Genomic DNA, 21,431 nt, shown 5'->3' with positions numbered 1-21,431 from the left:
CAATCATATGAGTTGTCTTTTACTTTATTTTTTATTTTTAACCGTTTAAAATAGAGGGTTCAGATTGATTCTTTTAAAAAAAATTTACCGTTAAATGATCAATGACTCCATTTAAATAATTGTTGCCACTCTCTCTCATCTATTTCAAACACCATCTTTTCCATGTTCAAAGATCTACAACAAGTTGTGACTAAATTTTTTTACTGTTGAAAGATCAACGGCTAGTTTTTATTAATGTTTTTACTGTTGAAAGATCACTCCAATTAAATAGCCATCACTCTCATATTGTTCTCTTACCCCTATAAATAACAAATCATTTAATCAAAACTTACCACAACTTCATCTTTTATGTTCAATTCACTAATTCTATATAATTTATTTTGCTTAGTTTGTTGATTTATTTTATTCATCAATGGCGGGTTCAAGTGAGGCTCAAATTTGCTTTATGTCGTGCTTTTATAGCCATTAGTGAAGATCCTATTATTGGGAATGACCAAGCCTTGATAAATTTTTGGGAACGCATTTTCGAGGTATTCAATGAGATCATGGTTGGCAAAGGAGGAAAACGAAGTGGTAAAAGTCTTAGATCTCGATGGTATAATACAATCAATCCAATGTGTACCAAATTCAATGAGTATGTCACGAATATATATCAAAGACCTAGAAGTGGGATAAGTGATTTCGATAAGATGATATTTTTATTAAATTATATTTTTAGTAGTTACTTGCACAAATTACTTGTTTCAGTTTTTGTGAACTAACTTAAACTTTTTTTTTTAATCATGCATAGATAAATGATGAAAAAAAAAGTATCATGAGAAGGTAGGCCATCATTTTCGCATGGATTATTGTTGGGAGATTACAGAAACTTTAGCAAAAGTGGCCGAACAAAATGGTTCCCAATTCTCCCCATCTCAAGCGTTTCCATATATTGTCGGGGATGACGATGAATCAGAGACTACTCTCGAAATCCAAAACCTCACAAAAAGGCTAAAGAACAAAAAAGAAAAGCAAATGAGCTGGATGAGGGTAGCGAAGTAGCTAAATAAATGAGAGAATTCAGAAAATGTTTTGAGAAAAAGGTTGACTTGAAGACGATGTTGGCTGATACTTCTCATATGAGTCTAGATTCAAAGGTGTGGATTGCATACCCAAAAACAGAAATAAAAGAAAAATGGGCAGCTCGTACTATAAACTTGATGATGACTACCACCCTGCACCACCGCCATCTTAAATTATGTAATGATGTATTTCTTTTAAGCTAAGTATGAATTTAATGTTTTATTAGTTAGGTATTAAATCAATGTATTTCTTTTAAATAATAGTACGCTAATGTCATGTTATCTTTCATTTTCCTTATATTTATATATGATTTTCAAATTCCAATAAAAGAAAAGGATATGATTCTGATTAACCCACATTCTTATCTTCCAATATGTTAATCAAATTGAGAAACCAAAAAACAAAGCAAGAAACCAAACGCTTTACTATGTGAACGTCCACAACTGTCCATTTTTCTAAATAAAAATAAAAAATAAAATCATGCATAGGTAAATTACTTGTTTCATTTCTCACACATCGTTATCCTCCCTCTTTTTCTCGGGAAACAAACAAACAACCAAACTCAATTCAGATGCATTTACTAATTATTTTATTCATTTTAAATTACAAACACACCAACTATTTACTTAATCAACAAGAGTTAACTAATAACATTACAATGATATTTCTAGTAACTTATTGAAAGCATAAAAAACTGATTTGCAAATTATTTAATTCTCCACTCCTCATCCGTTCAAGTGTTCAACTAGATCATTTAAAAGAGCAATGTGGCAAACTGGATTTGTGATAGCGTTGTGACGACACAGATATTCATAAATAGTTAAACGATCTTGTTCAATTTCAATTAGGGCACCATTCACAATATATTCATCATCAAGGCCATCTTCGTCACGCTCTTCCTCCACGATCATACTATGAGGAATAATACAAGCTTGCATAATTTCAAATATCATATTCAAATGGCATTTTCATCCAGGGCCCTTAACAATTGCAAAACGAGTCTGAATGATGTCGAATGCTCGCTCAACATCCTTTCGGAGAAACTTTTTTTTAGTAAATTTTTTCATTTTCTGTCAAAAATAACATTTATGAATGCCACAACAAGCGGCAAGGCATGGAAATAAGTGTATTCTTCTTCTGCTCTTTTAGTGAATGAATGAGCCCTAGGCGTATGAACGATAATAAATTAGTCTCTTGTTTCATGGAAACATATTTTTTCTTTTCCTCAATAGGCTGTGATTGATTGGATGATGGTGGTCCACTTCAGATAAATACCATCTGGAAGATAGTATTCCTGATAATATTCTTTTGCATTAACATAAAATAGAAGCATCCCTGACTATATTCTTTTCCGTTAACATAAAATAGAACCCTTGGAGCACGTCCCTCTAGTATATTATTAAATAAAGGTGAAGAGTAAAGTACGTTGATATCATTATGTAAACTTGGCATTCCAAAGTTAGCATGCCATATCCAAGTATCGAATGATACCATAGCCTCGAGAATGATCGTTGCGCAACCATGGTGGCCGCCAGTGTATGCACCGTGGTGGGCCACAAGACAAATTTTCCACTCCCAATACATGCAATCTAAGCTTCTAAGCATGTCAGGAAACCTCGTCGTTGTCCTTTCCCCAATAGCCTATAAAGGTCAGCAGGCGTTAGTGTGCGGAGGTATTTAGGCCCGTTCCAATGCCTCTGGACCTGTGCTTTCTGCAATATTTAAATATTCGTAGTTCAGATCGGCGGGTGTCCCGTCCCCAAAGCTGGTGGAGAGCAGCTGTCGACTTTACTTGTGGTGAGAACCCAAGTTTCCCCACCGCATCAGGTTTTTGAACAAAGAAAAACAGTGATGGCCTCATGCGAAATCGTCTTCAAAAATGAACAGGTGGATACATAGGAGGGTTATCGAAATAATCACGTATAAGAAGTTCATGACCAGCTTCTTCGGCTTGATGATGTACCTCTATGTTTAGCATTTGTCACTGTCTTCCTCTAAAATCTTTGTCATTCCTCGTGCATAGCCGTCATCATCACCATAGCTTGGTTGTCATCGTTGGAGGATGAGCTATCATACCCTTGTTGTGCCATTGTAGTTTGGTGATTGGGAAGAGTAATTTGAGTGTTTAAAAGATGTATGTAGAAAATAGCATAAATGTGAAAGAGAGAGACCTCACTTGTATAGTGAGAGGATAATAAAATAGATAACAATCCAACAGATGAGATTGAGATAAGAAAATCTAATCCAATGATTCCAAAAAGTTGAAATCTTATCTAGATCAGAAATAATTGATCATGACACAAGCATGACATAATCTAATAACGAGGCCATGGCATAGGCATGACGTAATCCAATAATGAAGCCATTCTAATTACGTTTTTTTAAGAAAAAATTTGGCATCAAAATATGAAATTTTTTTTTTTTTTTGGTCAAAATATTTTATGACAACATAATGTTAAATTAATAAAAAAAAAGTTTAGCACCTAATCAAATTATCATATAAAACTATAAAATAAAATAAAAAATTTCTTAGGGAGATGAAGATTCCATTTAAGTCTTTAAATGAGTACTCAAAAATAGTGGTAGGGACTCCCATTGGAAATACTCTAAAGGTAAAAGATAAATGTCTCTGAATGACATGGTGAAGAAGTAAGAATAAGAAATTTGTGAGCTAAACAAGACATGGGTTTTATCAATGGAGGCAGATTCTCTACCCTCCCACTTTCTGTGCCCTCCTGTTTGTGTGGTCACGATTAAGTCATGTCAATATTTATTACTATTCTTTTTTGTCTTATTATCTCTATAAAAAATAATAAAAAATGTTGATGTAGCTTAACCGTGACCATACAAAACAGGAGGACACGGGAAATGAGAGGTCAGAGAATCTGCCTCCTTTATCAATGATGTTGATCCTGAAAAGAAAAATGAATCTGAGGAACCTCTTCATCATGATAAAACTGATTATGCTTCTGATTCTAAAACCAAAAGTGAAAAGCTGGACTCAGCAAACAATAATAATTGGTTCGGATCAAGAGGCAGAGATTGAGTCTGAAAAAAATCTGCAGACTCCAGAAAAATGACCAACTGAGTCTCAAAATTGTTTAACCTCGAACTCTATCAATGGTCCGGAATATCAAGAAAAAATGTAGTTAATAATTGAAAACAATAAAAATGAAAATGAAAACAATATTTTAAACAAAAATAAAAACAATAAAAATAATGGTTAGTAATTTAATACATATATATAAGAATAGTCAAGAACACTCAAACGCTAATTAATTAGTAATTTAACATGGCGCTAATCACTCATTTAGACCTGTTTCGCAACATTATAATCCAAACCGATTATTTTATCCCTGTAAAGCTTCATTAGAATCGGTAGATGTTTATTTCTCTAATTGGGAGTTTAGAAATAGACAAACACTGCATTGTCAGTAAATAATGAAATGTTCACAATAATGATTAAACGGCTAAAAGATTTTTTGATATGAGTAAATTTTTACAACGATAATCTATGAATGAAAAATTAAAAAATAAATGGTTCGAATTATAAAATTACTTTATGGAGTGGGTCGAAATGAGTGGTTAACACCGATTCAAATTACTAACTATTAAGCATTTAAGGGTTTCTGTAAGAATATGTAATATTTGTGACACACTCTGACTCGGAATGTCTACCTGGACTCTGAATAGAGCTGTGTTGGCCGACACCAGAAAGGTGATGAAGTCATAAAGTGTAGTGAGGTGAAAAATATGAGCAAATTTAAACCTAAAAGTGCCTAATGCAAGAGTGCGTATGTGAACCGGATTGAACTCATTTCACACGTGATGTCAGAGCATAAGTAAAGTACAGTAAAAGTACAATAAGAATTATATCATTGGAAGCATTCTCCTATATCAATAATTACCAAGAATCCTCGTTGACACGAAAGCTTTGCCACTAAAACTTGGAGGGGTGAAGAACAAGGGTGAGTAGGCCTAAAAATAAAGCTTTATAAAACCTTTTCGAAAATGTAATAACCCATTACCGTAAAACAAGTATAGTTTCCAAAAATAGCATACTATGTAGAGTATGATAATACTTACTATAGTAATATCTTAAGAATGCAATACTTTACAATATTTCGTAAATAAACATATAACATCCGGTGCTCATCAACATATGCTGACACACGAGTGCATGCAGAGGTATTCTAACATGAACATGATTGGGTGCAATAATGATCTACTCTCTAGTACTACGATCACGTGAAGATTGGTGCTATGCGCATCACATACGAATACTAATTGCCTATAGCAATCTAGGACAAGACTGTCACCTACCATGGATCCAAAGTGAGCGTATCGATGCGATGTGAACATACACGTGAAGGCTAGCCTTGGCCCCGGGGTGAGTACAAACACCAGTGTAAGCAAGTATGATGAGCAGTAAGTATGATCATGCCACCATAAATCGATAGTCCATATAATATTGTTCTTGACTATAAATATAATTAAGGTATCCCGCAATAATATGCATACATGTGCATCTTGTAAGATTTATAATGATCTCAAAATTCTCATCATTACAACAGTTCTTATAACTTTAATTTCATTATGGCATCACGTGGAAAATGCATTATTAAATCTACATGGAAACTAAGTATAATATATATAATATTTAAAAGAAAGGATTCACTCATAGTTACTTGCGATATCACATCCATTCGAGCTAGGAAAGTCAGAGTCTCCGTTCGTAATCGCACCTAAGCATAATATTAGAACCCATTAGTAAAACACAAATAAAATGTTCGAATTTGAAAAAACGGATGGTGGATACGGAATCAGCGTGTCGAAATATGCTAAGAATGGTCTCGGACAAATTTTGTAAAAAAATCAACGGTCAACCCAAAAAAGTCAACCGAGACACCAAGCCAGTAACAACGTTAAAACTTCAAAATTTCGCTAAAAAAATGCTAAAAATGGATTCAGGACGTCGAAATTAGTTTAGGAGAATTCCCGAAAGAATGTCAACGCTGACAAAATTCTAGAGAATATTTTAGGAAAATATTCCAGAGAATATTTCAATTGAATCTGGGTCGGGTCAACGGATCAACGGGTTGGTGTCGATCCGGATTTGGATTTGGATTTTTTGTTATCGGTTCTGGTCAACCCGATTTGCCAGAAAACTCATCAGAAACTGGATAAACTTGTCGAATTTTTTGGGAAATTTTCAAATGGTCATATCTTTGTCATTTTTCATCCAAATTCAACCCATAATATATCAAAACGAAGCTAGAGAAGAATAGAACAAGATTATACCTATTTAGAAGCCAAATTGTGGCCTACGATGGCTGGAAAAAGCCTGCAAAATGTCGGAGGTCGCCAAAAAATGGAGAAAGTTCTAATAGTTATAACTTCTCCAATACTCAACAAAATTGGGTGATTCAAAAGTGAAAATCATGCCTCTCGATGAGATGAAAAGAATGGTACCTTTCTCGACAGCTAACTCGTCGTGGTTTGGCTAGAAAATAGCTAGAAAAGTTACGGCCCATTTGAGTTTCGATCCGAAAAGAATTTCGAGGCGAGGTTAGGTGTTCTAAGCATGTGAGGACAAGACAGCTCGTGGTGCTCTTGGTTTGGGCAATGGTGGTTGGAAAATTTGTGCATCGTGTGTGCACAGTGACAAAGGGAGAAAGAGAGAGAGATGAAAGTGAGACTAAGAGAGAGGGAGAGCAGAGTTAAGTGGGGTGTGGACCTGATGAGCCACAAAAACCTCCAAAAATATTAAAAAATATATATGATAATTATAATATAAATAATAAGTAATAAAATATAGGAAATAGTAACTTTACAAAAGTATCTTCCAAATTCGTATGCCATAAATCTTCATCCTCATTCTGAATTCGATTCCGTTTGCGTCTACATGTTTGTAAAAACAAGTACTACACGAATAAGGTAAAATAGTAGCTCATACGTGTTACAAAATGATGGTCAACGTAAGTCAACATCTTTGCCTCTTGGGGTACTATGATCAATTCACACTTTTAGTATTAAAATATCGTAAAATCAACAACAAATCCTAACAATTTGTCACTTAATGGTACAATTTAGTAGTTTGAGAAAAGAAAAAAATACTACAATTTAGTGGTGGAATTATGATGATGTTCCGACAAATCAAATCAAAACGAGGTTTCAAATTTATATTTCAAAACTTTTAATTCAAATCGAACTTTCCAAAGCCAAAATTTTCTAAAATAATGAAAATAATTACTAAACAAGTTTCCACTCGTACAAACACAAGAAAACAAAATGATTATTAAACAGCGCTTGTTAAATCAAGTGAAGTTTTGCAATCAGATTGAGTATCCCACACCCAAAAAAAAAATAATAATAATTCTGTCATCCATTTTGTTTAATTTCTCTAGAGAATGATAAATATACACCCTTTTTAGCCTTCATACACTTCTATTTAAGCTCTAGAGAAGTTAAAACAGAGCGTGAAAATCACCTCCTGTTCTCAAATGCCACATTACAATTAAATCATCTAAATAAGCGTAGAACTAGCAGTGTTAATTGAGACAGGACTATATAACTAAACAAAAGCTTTACAAGCAAAACAAATGTAAGCTTGGGTCGTAACAAAAATCAAGTCTCCACTTGGATAACTCTTCTCCTTAAACCAATACAATATTTGGTTTCAGTTTTTCTTCTTGATTGTGGTAAAAAGCAGTCAAAATATTACCCTTAAACATTACAAACACTTGAAGCAACTCAGCCGCAAAACAGATTCTTGCTTCTACTCGCTAAAAGTGATTAACCCCAACCCACTCCTTACAACTCTTACCTATGCTTTGACCTCATACTTTTTCTTGTGGATGCAGAAATCTTACTTTGTTCATCCTTCTCTTTCATGTTGCTTTTCTTGGCTTTCGATTTCGACGCTCCTGTGATATATCAGCAGTTTAGCGCAAATGCACAGTACACAATTAACGTTACAAAAAGCTGTGGTGCCTAAAGCCTTAAACTACCTCTTATGTTAGTTTTTGCTGATTGAACTTCAACGTCACCTGGTTCTGATTCTGTCAACTCACTCGAAGCACCAGAATGTTCTTCTGACTCAGACGATACAGATTTTGAGACGTCATTCACATGCTCAGTCATCCCTTCGACACATGAATCAATGACTTCGCCGTCAGTTTCTACACCTAATACCCAAAAGGTTAACAGTAACTCAGAAGCATAACACATGCGTGAAACAAAATTCTTTAGTAAACACAAGCTCATGTAATGTTTCCACATTTGATTGGTTTTAACAACTGGCTTCAGCATAAGTTGATTACACTAACCTTCGGTAATATCAGATTCTGAACTAGCGTCACCAGCTTTCCCAGTATCCCCAAAACCTTCCATGCTGCTGATCTTCTGCTTATGAATTTCGGCATTTCTTGCTGTCACTTCTTGTTCCTTCTTTTCCAAGTGTAACTTATTCAGCTTATCCTCAAATTCCTCAATGCACGATTTAAGTTCTGGTTTTGCAAACTTCTTTGCCTGTTTCAGATTAGCTGTAAGAAAACAGAATACACATTTTGGCCTATATAAATTTGAAAAATTCTACAAGAGGGGATAAACGGATACCTTGTTTATTATGTTTCTAAAGTGGTCCATCACAGAATCCTCCGAGAGGACTTGTTTATACGTCTTGAATAACTCTATAAGCTTTTTCATTCCCTTTTCAGTGAATGCCAGCTGAGAGAGGCAATAAGAAATATATTCCCATTGTCTGATATCTGCAGAAATAGACTAGCTCAAGACCGATTCTAACTTGAATAATTTAAGAGATGGAAAACATCAGCATTAACCAATCTTGTTTTCTTAAGACAACATTAGGAACAAATTGACTCTGAAAATTCACAAACATGATTTAAGGCAGATAAAAAGCTTCTGTATCCCAGGCATGATGTTGCATTTAACAAACTGCATCAGCTAAACTAGGAAATAAATGATAATAGCCTTCGTGGATCACTTTTAACATGTGGAAATAAGACTCAAATAGACATGAACTTATAACAGTGTTCTCCCATTAACTCACAATAGATGATGAACCAATATGTAAGTAACAATGGCTCTGTTAAACAAAGCAAACCACTCAAAGGAGAAACACCAAAAGCAGGTTCACAAATCACTATAGCAATAAACAGAAAACAACCGTCTCACCAAAAACACTCAATGAGGTCAATCTGAAAACTTGTAATGATCAGGTAACACTTTACTCTATGGTAAATGCTTAACCCAAATAAACGTCATTGGGACTCTATGAATTGCATGACTGCCATAAATTCAGAATTGACAAAATAAAACATCTATCAAACCATAATATTTTTCAGCGACAACAGGAGAAAATTAAAGGAATTGTTACCTGTATCTCCACTAAACCTATTGCAAAGCTTTTCAACAAGGGCTTCCATTTGTTTGTCCTGAGTATGCAAATAACATAAGAGCTTAATAGGAAATGAATAATTGCTAAAGGAACCAAATTGAAATATATTGTACCTTCTTGATGGAACCAATTAAAAACTGCATGATGTTGCAAAAAGACTCTCTCTTCAAATTCTGGTTGGATAACTTTCCAAGTATATCTGGAAGCAAATTATATATCGGATTGCTCCCTGTAGGCATATTTGGGAAGAAAAAAGTTTAATTTCATTAAGAAGGAAGACTAGAAGAAAAATGATAGTACCAAAACAAAGTAACCGGATGGATACCAAAGTTTACCTTTCTTAGATAACTCATTAAAAAAAAGTTTAGCCAGATTTGAAATCCTCTCATCCTCATCTTCTAGTCGTATAGCCATTTCATTTATGTAACCTTTAACCTGAACACACAATAAACATAATTAGAGGCCCCGTATCATAACAAAATAAAAGGGAACAAGCAGCATTTCCCAGCCTCTCAAACCTTCATCATGTCATTTAGTATAAGGTGTGAGAGCACCAGAACAGCATTCTTCCTAACCGAAGCTGAAGCGTCCTTTAACCTGGAATACATATTCTCTGTCCATGGTTCTAGCAGATTGGGGAACCGAACTGCCAAGTCTCCAAGACTAATAGTACAATTAGAACGAACGATTTCTGATGGTGCACTCTCCACAACTGTAAAGAGAAGCTGGAGATTGGCATCACTGCAAGTTACACAGAAAGTCAGTGACCATGTTCAAATGTTCTAAATACATGCTTGCACACATACGGAGAGATAGAGACAGAGAGACAGATCTCACCAGAAACTTGCATCAATAATCATAAACCGACATAAAGCAAGCATTGCAGACACTTGTAGCTCCGGGTACTGAAAGGATATGGTAGTCAGTCAATCTACTGAATTAGTTTTTAATAATTTTTCTGTTGATATATCAGGGTACACACATACATTACTATTGTAACTTTATGCATGACATCACTCCTAAGTTTTTGGAATTCAAATATAACATAATATATATATATATATATGTATATATGATTTAATATTTTCAATCACCTCAAGAAAAGTCTAGAAGCTAATTCCACCTTTTTATTTTTCTCTTTTTGGGTGGGAAGGCTGTTGACCGAATTATAAAGGATTTCATCACTCAAATTAGGGGAATTACCTTCTGCATCAAACTAAAATTTCTACAAAGTTTTGACAAGAATGGTGCACAGTGTCCTATCAAGTTCTTTTCAGTGGAACCGCCACCAACTATTTCTTTTTCTGCCTTTTCAGAGAGTGTATCAAGTACTGCATCTTCAGAGGCTGCAAGGCCAAGCTCAGCATTGATACCATTTTCCTGCATCATAGCATTACAGAAGAAAAATATTACAATATATTTAAAGTTTTAAACACAGATCAATTAGTAAACAAACGGAAAGATTTATAATAAACTACCCAATGTCATTGACAGTTACTTATCTAATATCCAATCTCACCTTTGGGGTATTGTTAGCATTCTGGTCAGAATCCATCTTCTCTTTCCAAATTTTTTGTTTCTGAACCTTCTTAAGGCAGGATTCAATATATAACAGTTGGTTCATGGCAACATGGCTTACGACAAAGAGATATCTACTAAGTTTTCCGACCTGAACAGTGGTAAGCATGCCAGTACTAACACTAGTGATTTGATCCTGCAACTCCTCACATCCACTAAAATCAAAAACAGAACTCAGGGATTTTTTCACTAGATTGGAAGCTAAAGTTTCCGGGGTTGGATGAATTGCATATATAGCAGCTATGGCTTTATCAGCAGCAGCATACCATATGTTTGCTGGAAGCCCAAACCCAGTAACCAAACTCTCTAAAATACCAAAAACCCGCCGTCCATTATTAGACAACAATTTTTTCCTATCTTCCACGGACAATCTCTGAAGAGCAATACACGCTGTCCTAGCAAGCAGAGGTTCCATTTTAGCCCAACGACCAAACCCAATATCAATAATATCCTGTAAATGAGAGCCAAGAACTGCGGTGGATGATTTTGCAGCCATGCAAACGACGGACAACGCACCACGGCTTTGCTCTGCAGTAGTTCCACTTATGTTGAAGCAAAAGAAATCCCATAAGGCTGATATCTGCAAAAACAAACACCTTGTAACTGTGGTAACTGTGGTAATCACAATCAGATTCAACTTTATATGCTTGCTTTTTTAGACTTATACGGGCAGGGAAAATGTAGCTGAACCAATCATGATATCAAGCATACTACAAACTGTTTATAGAAACCCACATGGTGAGGGGGAAAGGAAACCTCATCTCTCAACTCTCAACTTTAAACCGATAAATTAAGATCCATAGTAGAGTCCATTTTGGCAACCTGATCTTTGCATGCAAAATATGAAATATGTTCCATTGACTCACAAAATTAGGAGCTTTCAACAAACTTAAACAAAAGACTACAATGAGAGTCGAAAGATGGACGTACCACACCAGTGGATATATCACCTTTGGACACCAAGGCAGAAACTATAAACTCAAGAGCAGCTAGATCTCCAATATTTGATTCTACCGCAAGATTCATAAGATTCTTGGCTGTTTCTACTGGGTTTTTCTTTATGTAAATTGTGATGAAGGCATTTTCGACAGCTTCATAGATGGATTTGTCCTGAGAAAATACCTACAAGAGCCGAGACACATTTAGCTCATATACTAGTCAACAATGAAATCCAGAGTTATTACTCAAGATTGAACAGATAGGAAAAGTTTTGACCCAAATGAAACATTGCATCGTTAGTTTTAGAGCATGAAGGAAAAGAAAAACATACCAGTGGCAACATCTTCTGAAGACATGCCTCTGAGGCATCAATTTGAAACTGTTTGCACCTCATCAGCAAATGTATTGTATTCTCAACATCAGTGACAGAAGATGATGCCATCAATTGAACAAGTGTTGGGATTGTGGCAGATATACCCTTTGAAAATCTTAACCCAGCCTCAAGTGATGCTACCAAGGCCCTGGTCTGCTCTAAGTTACCTACATCCGGCACAGAGCCATCCTTTTGAACTATATTTTCTTCCATATGAGGCAAGCAACTATCAGATAAACTCTCCTGCTGCACCTTATTCACACCTGCATTTGCATCATCAACCTCACTATCCGCAGAGGTATTATCATCAGATGGCACCCTATTCTTATCACCTTCTGAAGAGGTATCTGGATCGAGCTCTTTCAGCTTTTTCTTGTACTGATGTAAGGTTGCTTCAAAGGAAGCTATTCGAAGTTGTGGGCCGAATGGGTTATGTTGCAACATCATGATAAGTAGATTTAGAGCAGATTTTCTAACCATTGCACTCTTATCCTCCAACCTCCCAGCAGCAACTTCTGCAAGCTCATTCCACAAGCCAATTGAAACAGAATGTTCCTCGCATAGTTCAGCCCAAACCTGAAGAACACGACTCCTTGTATATGCTGAAACATCTCGACACCGCTCAAGCAAAATATCCAACATGGCTTGCTTGGTTCTAAGACGAACACATTTAGAACTTACTTCACCTTCAACATCCTTAAAAGCCTTTGCAACCAGCTTTCCCAAGACACCAGCAAGAGCATTCCTTATCTTATAAGATTCCCCACCAAAATGTGGGACAAGAAGGCCAATGTTGGTAGACATCAGTTTAGGCAGCCGATCAGAAAGTTCCACCAAAAACCGACCAACATTTTCAGCCCCAACAGTATCCTTGATGTAGTCTTTTGGATTTGTCCTCCCTATCTCTCTTATAAGAGAGCTGGCTAGACTTCCGTCAGCATACTTCTTCTCAGCCCTAGCCACTGCATCGGCAATGTGGGTAGCAGCAAAATCATATTTGTGAAGTAGATGCATGATTGATGCACATGATTGTGCCATGTACTGGTATTTGGTTGCACAAGCCCCAATTATACGGCACAGAGCATCTTTTGTGTCAGAGTCTTTTAAAAGTGTGCCGTTCTCAAACAGCAAAAATGCATTTCTACAAGACCACAAATCAGAAAAGATCAGTTTATAGTTAACACTAAAGAAAAGAGATAAACTGAACCTGATTGAATTGTAGTAGTAATCCAACTTACTTGGCAATGAAAGAAATGTAATTTTCTTCCAGGCCTGATGAGCCAAAGAGCAAGGAAAGCTTGATCTCTAATGAATTAGCAATCAAATTAAGTATGCGACCTCTTTGTGGCTCCCAATTCCATGTGTTTTTAGGATGCTTCTTCCTGGTACTAGCTGTCACCTAAATCCGAGCACAAGGTTTCAGAATATTGTTGGGCGAAAAACTGGTACTATCACACCCACTGTAATTACAAAGATACATATCTATAACATTTTAATTTTATGTATGCATAACATACAGAGAAATGTAACACCTTCACATTGTTGTTGGAAGTGATGTTGGACTCCTCACTGAGAACAACAGTAAGGAGAAAGAATGTGTAGATTTTAAAAGCATTGCGATGTGATGCAACCCGATCTAGCATTTGAGTGACATCATCCTGGCCTTGAGAAACCCGCGAGAGTGAATCAACATTTGGGAGGAGAACACTGAGATTGGACCGAAGACTCTCTAGAAGATTAACTTTACAAGATGGGGGTAGAATATTGTAACCCCGAATCAGTGAGTACACACGGTCGAACACATCTTGCTCTTCAATACAAAATAGCTCTTTATCAGAGAGATCAAAAGATGTGCCTGTTGGTACCAAAAACAAAAGACAAATTAAAAAATTGCGACTAACAGATGAATTTCAAAAGCCGAGGATGCCAGAAGTTTAATATTTTCGTATTCAATTGTTCTTGTAATTACAGTATTCATTTCATATAAGATGAAATTACTTGTTGGGATCAAAATATGCACATTTTCAGTCCTACTTCCCTATTGCACTTAAAGTTTAGAACAATAAATAAAAGAAAGAAGAAAAAAAAGCTAATAGAAACAAAATTCAAATCCCGTAAGACGGTACACAGAATGATTTTTTTTTTCTTAAAAATCAAGAGAAAATATATGTGCTCGAAAAATAAATCAGCTCATGAACACAGAATTCAGCTAAAATCCATTGCCCCTTTTTTTTTTTGTCAAACGGTAAATTTGTTAGTTTAGATGCTAAAATCCATTACCGTTGGCTCAACATTCTTAAACACAGTTTAGATTTTTACAATTTCTGCCATTTCAATAATACCAATCGCCACCAAAGCTAAATTTTTAGTTTTTCTAGGGTTTCCATAACAGTAAAGTCAACCTCTACGCCAATGAGGCAAACAAATGCTAAATATTCGAACTTAACTGAACCAGAGAAGTGTAGGGGAGGAATCACCTTCTTGTGCATTTCACTTTAGGATTTGGCTACAGTACTTAGATGTATTCAACAGTGAAATAGTATAATTTGGAACTCGGAATTTTTCTTTTACTGTAGATTTAGTGAATTTTCTCGGGAACCAAAAAGAGAGCGTTGGAATTGGAAAATGCTATGGATTTAGTTGAATTTCGTGAGGGAGGGGGAGGAAGGGAGGTACCTTTGACGAACTCTTCGAGTTCGGAGGGACGAAGAGCGGCGATGTCTATCGGGTTCTGGGCGCGGATACGGTTGTCTTCCTGTTCTTCTTCCAAGGCTCTCAGGCTCGGGGGGAACACAAAGACGGAAGCCATTTCACCACATTCACTGGTTCACAGATTCACAGTGAGAGAGAGAGAGAGAGGTTGTCCGCTTTCTTACTATTTCCTTTTCTCCCCGTACAGATTTGAAATGTGAAACTTGAAATTTTTGAACGAGCGGGAACTATGACCTTTCGATTTGCCGGGCCACAACGGATGGATGCAGAGTTTTGATCCGAGCCCACAAAGAGAGAGACCCAGCCCAAACCAACTGGTCCAATAATTAATTAAAGACTTATATGTCACAATGGTCCCTATGTTTTAATCTTTGGGTTAATTTGGTCCTCTTCTTTTTAATATGGACTATTTGATTCTCGTATTTATCTTTGTTGGTCAATTAAGGACATTTCATCTAATCTCTATTAAAAAAATTATAAATTATTATAAACTTATGTACAATTTTATCTATTTGATTTAAAAATGAAATAAAATTAAAAATTAAAAGATAAATTAATCTCCTTCCTAACGCTCTATCCTCTCCTAATTCCTCCTTTCTTTCCTATATCACACCTTAATAAATTTTCAGATTGAAAGTTTTATGTGTTATTTCTCATTGATTTGCATTTTTCTGTAAATTTGAAGAAAAAGGGTAATGTATGGCTCTCAATCATAGTTTGTTTCTCAATTTCAAGGACAAAACAGAAGCCAAGGTGGGTTGGGTTTTTTTATTTTTTTATTTTTTTTCATTTTGAAATTATATTTCTTTATATTTTAATTGAAAATATTTTTTTGTAATAGGTTACAAAATTTTTTATAAATTTTAACTAAGGACGGATGAAATGTCCTTAATTGGTTATTTTTAACTAAGGTCGAATGAAATGTCCTTAATTGGTTAACAGAGATAAACATGAGAACTAAATTGGCCAAATTGAAAACATGGGGACTAAATTGGCCAAATGCCATACACATGGACCGTTTTGACATTTAAGTAAGGATTAAGTACCTAAAAATTCCCCAACCTTTTAGTGCATTCAAAAATGGTCATAACCTTTTTTGAACATTCCAAACAAGTACCCAACTTATTGAAAATGTCACATCCATTAAGCCCCAATTAATTTTGGAAAAATTCCCAAAAATGATCCATTTTCATAATCTTAGGACTGAAATAGGACAAACCGGCTATGCACACGCCATATGCAACAATAGGACAAAAAAAGGATTTTTCTAAAACTTACAATTACCAAATTGTCCTCCCATATAAATGGTTACCAGAAATTCCAACCCTCATTTCTCATTTTGTAGAAAGAGAAACATAGAGGGGAGAGAGAGAGAGGGAGAGAAACATCACTGACAAAAACACACCAACCCAGTTGCTAATCTTCAATGAGATGAAGAACCTAGTTCCAGAAATGGCAGCAAACCGAGCTCTAACAGAAGAAGATTCATGGGTTCTCTTTGGTTTCTTCACCTCCAATTAGAAACTTGAAAATAATGGAGACCCAGTTGAGATTATAGTAAATTGTAGCAATGGTCCCTTAACTTTAACTCAATTGGAGCAATGTTCCGTCAACTAAAAATTCATTACCATCAGTCCCTCAACTCATCAAAATGTGCAACTATAGTCTCTCAACTTTAATCCAACTGAAGAAATGGTCCCTCAACTTTAACCCAATTGGAGCAATGGTCCCTCAACTTTAACTCAATTGTAGTAATAGTCCTTCTAACATAACTCATTTTGACAAAACTAACAAAATTAACGAAAAGGATCATAGCTACATGTTTTGATGAGTTGAGGGATCTCAATTATAGCAATGGTCCTTCCAACATAAACTGAAGGATGACTTTGAGGTACGACTTGAATCATTTCCTTAAAGTGTTACTTGCTCCCACTCGAACGAATTTGCTAAAGGGTTCTTGGCAAATCGGTTCCAGGATACAACAAAGTATGGAATATTCGATTAACAAAACCGAATTATATTCTCTTAGAAATAATTAGAAAGAAATTGTATGAATGTGATGGAGAGTAAAGAGAGCAAGGAAATTGTGTAGATAACAAATTTCTAAATGAATCTTCTCTTCTACCAATGTTATTAATATATAGAGAGAATTGCACCTATTCAAGTTAATTGAAAGTACGTAACTTTTGAAGTCATATTGGTTCAAATAGGTCATGTCTATTTGAATATATACAAAGCATTATCCATAAGGCATTTCAATGGGTATACCTAATGGAGAGCACCAATTACCTAATGGTCATATTTGCTAGGAGAAGGAATACACTTGTTGACCATAAATCATGTCTTTTCGGGAAACATGAAAAAGATACAATGTTTAAATTTGAAGAGATATGATTGCTGGGCAATAACCCAACTCGATTCTTTGCCAATGCAAAACGCACGCATATATATATATATATATATATATATATATATATTGAAATATTCAACATGATATGCTTACAGATATGAGCTAACCCAAAAATCCAGAGTTCATGGCTTTCTCTTCGAAGTAAGAAAAATGGCATCATCACCTGTGAGTTTGTACATTTTATATGTGGGTATTTTTGTCATTTCACTTTTGCGAATGGTGTGCATGGCTTGTGCATGTTGTGCATGCCCGGTTTGTCCTATTTCAGCCCTAAGATTAAGAAAATAGGTTATTTTTGGCAATTAATATACATGTGACAACAATGGATCCCACTTTTTAGCTTAGTTGAACACTAAATTAACTTCAAAAAAGACATGAAGATAAAAAATAAGAATAAATACATAAATTCACAAATAAAATAGAAAACAAAAATGAAATGAAATCGGGAAATATCAAGCCCCCGCCATGTCCAAACTCAATTTACGACCACTGAAACCCCATCCCAATTTTTATATTCAAAATCCACCAACTGGGTATGTCATGCTCAACATTAATATTAATTGCTGCAAAATTAATTTAAATTTCAAACATAGATTATACAACAAGGGCAATCTCCTAACAGAGAAAAGGGTTAAGAATTCAGATAGGGTTTCAAGCAGCTTGTTTCTATTCATGTAAGTTCTTCATTTGACAATTCTTGGCCGGTAAAGCTTCCAGTTCTTCTTTGTGGGTAGTGAAGATGGTAGTGGCAGCATCATGGCAGTCCATACCATTTCAGTAACCTCCATGACTTTCTTCTCAATGTTAGTAACATGTAGTTGATGGTAGTGTGTTGCGTTTGGAGGTGATGGCTTGATAGGATTGGTGGTGACTGTTAGTTGATGGAAGCTATTATGCTTCCATGACGTTCTATTGATTTTGGAGACAAAGTGAGCTCAAGTTAATCTAACAAAAATTTAACCGGGGCTTAACAGATGTGATATTTTCAATAGGTTAAGCATTTATTTGGATTGTTTCAAAAGGTTGAGACCGATTTAGATAATATTAAAAAGTTTAGAGGTTTTTGATACTTAATCCTTAAAATAATAAAAGAGTTTTTATGTTTTGCAAAGTCATTTCTTCACAACAAGTTTGATATGAAGGACTTAGGTATATATATTGCACTATGTTGTGCGAGAACGACTTGTTAGTGTTTGAATGGAATTTCACCTCAAATCCGCTGTATTGTTGGAGTTTTTTAGTGGAAATTTCCTTTCATCTCATTTGTCCCACATTGGTTAAGTTGTGAAGTTTCACACATCTTATAACATCGAGTCCAATAAGTGATTTGAAAGATGAACTATTAAGAAGAAAATTAGGCTTGAGTCTTGAGTTTGGGCTTTTGCTTTTAATATTTATTTAGTTATCAAAAGATGGACCTTGGGGCTCAGGCTCTAATAATGAAATTCAATAATTAATTTTTTAATTTATTATTATTATTATTATTTTGGATTTAATTAACCTTTTTACGTTTAAAAGACTCATTTCGGGTAAAGTCTGAGAATGTTGTAAAACACTGAGAAAAAGATGAAGTCCTACATCCCTATTGAACGAACTGTCACCTCCCAATCTTATAGCTGTTGTGAACATGCATATGCATACTATATATACATGCATTTGCATTGCATTCATCACTCAGAAAAAACACACCTCTCTACTAAATTCCAACAATATATAGCAGTTTTTTTCCAACAATATTTGTGTTGAATTTTAAATAAAAAAGTCAAATAATTTTTAATTACACGATATACGACGAATGATTAGAATGTAAAGATCTCTAAAATCCCCACAATTTAAATCCAAACATAATCCAAATCCGTAAACTATGAATAAGAAGAAAAATAAGGTCTCCGTCCATGCGACGCAGCTGCATATGCACGTGGAATATGCAGTAAACTCGCTGCTAGGCTCGTGTATGCTTATATTTGACACGCGCTGGCTGCACTTCCAACTATTTTTATTATTTTAAGTTTTCCTCTCTGTATTAATTAATTCTTCAAATTATCAGTTGAAAGTGTCCCTAAAAATAAAAAATACAAATTGCTCCCGATAATTGTTCCAAATCTATCCGGGTAATCAAAAGGGCTCGTTTATATTGTTTGTTAAGATAAACAAAGTGTTTTAAGGGTGTGCTTCTTTGCAATAACTAACCTTAATTTAATAGATTGGACTAAGTGTTAATGTAATTTCTTGTTTATTATTTGCATGAACTAGCTTTAATGGCATTAGAAGAAACTTGCTTTGACTAAACAACTCGCTAAACAGTCTTAACGAAACCCACCCCCAAAAAACAAAGAGTTGCTAAGACCATCGCTGCTTCGCTTCACCAAAATCTACTTCGCTTCACAGGCAAAAGCTCATAAAGCCCCTCCCCAAACCCCCTCCACAACCCGGTGTGCAACAATACGGTGATAAACATGGCCTTGATGGGTGTGCTCGCTGCGCTAAGCATAAGATCGATTAAGCAGCAAAATGACATCGAATCGCTGAAGGTGGAGAAGGCGTCGCTCATCAAGTCGAACAAGGCGGCGAAGCAAACCTTGTGGGACTGAAAGTAACAGCTCTTTACGATGCCTCCGCCGCCGATCCGCCCTGGTTCCGCTTAAGGCTCAAAGCCTTCTACGGCGAAGCCCTAGTTTCACAAATAATTGGTGAGGCCGTGAAGAAGGAAATCAAAATCTGCTGCCTCCAAATTTGTGATCCAAAAGCATCTTCAAAGAAGATGTTAAAAACTCTATATCAGTAATAACGGTAAAAAAAAAAAAAAAAGACATTATTAGTGTTTTCCAACCTAAATGTTAATTCTTATGTGACATGACATGAAAAGGCAAAGAAAGTTGCTGTCAAATTTAACAACATCTTCAAATCTATTTTTAGTAATTAATAAATGCTTTTCATAATTTTTATACTTATCTTTTGTTTTAAAATACTAAACAACTATAAAAAGTAAATAATGTAACAAAAAATTGATATATCGATTGGAGAACAAAATTTAAAAAAAGATCAATGTGCCACATAAGCCTTCAAATTTAAATTTTATGTTTAAAATTTGATATCTCTTTTGGAAATGGTCTGATGAGTTCTTTTTACAAGTTTGAGTCTATTCGAAGTCAATTTAGCTTAATCTTTAAAATTAGTTTAATCTGAAATAATCTGGTGAAATAAATGCACTCTTAGTATATGGGTTGTTGAGTATTAAATAAAAGCTTGCCCAATTTCTTTGTTCAAAAGAGTTTTGAAACAATTATTTTCGGTAGATAATGGACTCAAACTTTTATTATTGATGTACACAATCTCTTATTATTGTCGTCTGCTTTATATAAACATGAAGAGTAATGTGCCAATTTGATTCTTAAATATTCTTCTCAAGTAAAAATTAAGTGCCTAAATTATTCAAAAATATGTCTAAATTCATTATAAATAGTCAATCTCCCCCTTATTATTTGATTCAAAGCTATTGATCTTTTCAATTTCTCGTTAATTTAAGTTACATGACTTGCATTGCATGTAATACACTTTAGAGGGTAGAATAAAAGTTTCTAAAAATTTAAGGACTTGTTTTTTCTTCAAAAAATAGGTATGAAGTTAACTTTATAAAGCATTAATATAAAGTGGACGAAAATAGTGTGTTGAGCACAAGATTTATGGTGGTATGGACACTAATTGGTAGCTTCGTTGATTCAGATAGTTGAACACAAAATCCATGGTAGTATGGACACTAGTTGGTTACTCTTCGGAGTCGGTTTTGGTAGCTGTCAAAGAGCATCCCCTTGTTCATTATCCTACAATTTTTGTGCGTAGAAATGTACCAAATCGCCAAGTGTTTGACTTTTCCATCAACAATGGAGATCTTTTGGCTTTGGCTTTGGAGTGTCATCTAAGTCTTTTAAGTGTGTATG

At 35.0% G+C, this 21,431-nt stretch overlaps 1 protein-coding gene across 2 annotated transcripts; it reads right to left on the bottom strand.

The window, feature by feature from the left end:
• Positions 1–7,680: 7,680 nt before the first annotated feature.
• Positions 7,681–15,288, bottom strand: LOC137713215 (binding protein). 2 transcript variants are annotated; one of them, XM_068452493.2, is made up of 16 exons: positions 15,048–15,288; positions 13,904–14,226; positions 13,610–13,770; positions 12,330–13,512; positions 11,990–12,181; positions 11,001–11,639; positions 10,685–10,861; positions 10,319–10,386; positions 10,000–10,222; positions 9,817–9,916; positions 9,595–9,710; positions 9,461–9,518; positions 8,680–8,831; positions 8,391–8,592; positions 8,073–8,249; positions 7,681–7,988 (listed from the first exon to the last, which is right to left on the bottom strand). In XM_068452493.2, exons 1-16 carry the CDS (start codon positions 15,178–15,180, stop codon positions 7,885–7,887), a joined length of 4,008 nt encoding a protein of 1,335 aa, XP_068308594.2. In that variant the 5' UTR covers positions 15,181–15,288; the 3' UTR covers positions 7,681–7,884. The 2 variants fall into 2 exon arrangements, with proteins under 2 accessions (XP_068308594.2, XP_088540302.1); XM_088684176.1 differs by having other exon boundaries at positions 13,889–14,226; positions 15,048–15,266.
• Positions 15,289–21,431: the final 6,143 nt, after the last annotated feature.

The sequence above is a fragment of the Pyrus communis genome, chromosome 14 (assembly GCF_041283825.1).
Source record: "Pyrus communis isolate YQ-2024b chromosome 14, ASM4128382v1, whole genome shotgun sequence".
NCBI classification, from domain to species: domain Eukaryota; kingdom Viridiplantae; phylum Streptophyta; class Magnoliopsida; order Rosales; family Rosaceae; genus Pyrus; species Pyrus communis.
The sequence above is the reverse complement of the archived record's forward strand: the minus strand, read 5'-3'. Positions and strand labels throughout refer to the sequence as shown.

Bases quoted from the DNA above. Each gene is read 5' to 3' on its own strand.
- LOC137713215 (XM_088684176.1), bottom strand. From the start codon at position 15,180: ATGGCTTCCGTCTTTGTGTTCCCCCCGAGCCTGAGAGCCTTGGAAGAA. The intron at 13,513-13,609 runs GTAAGTTGGATT...GTGGTCTTGTAG, and splicing joins TACATTTCTTTCATTGCCAA to AAATGCATTTTTGCTGTTTG. The intron at 11,640-11,989 runs GTACGTCCATCT...TTGTTTTTGCAG, and splicing joins GTGATATATCCACTGGTGTG to ATATCAGCCTTATGGGATTT.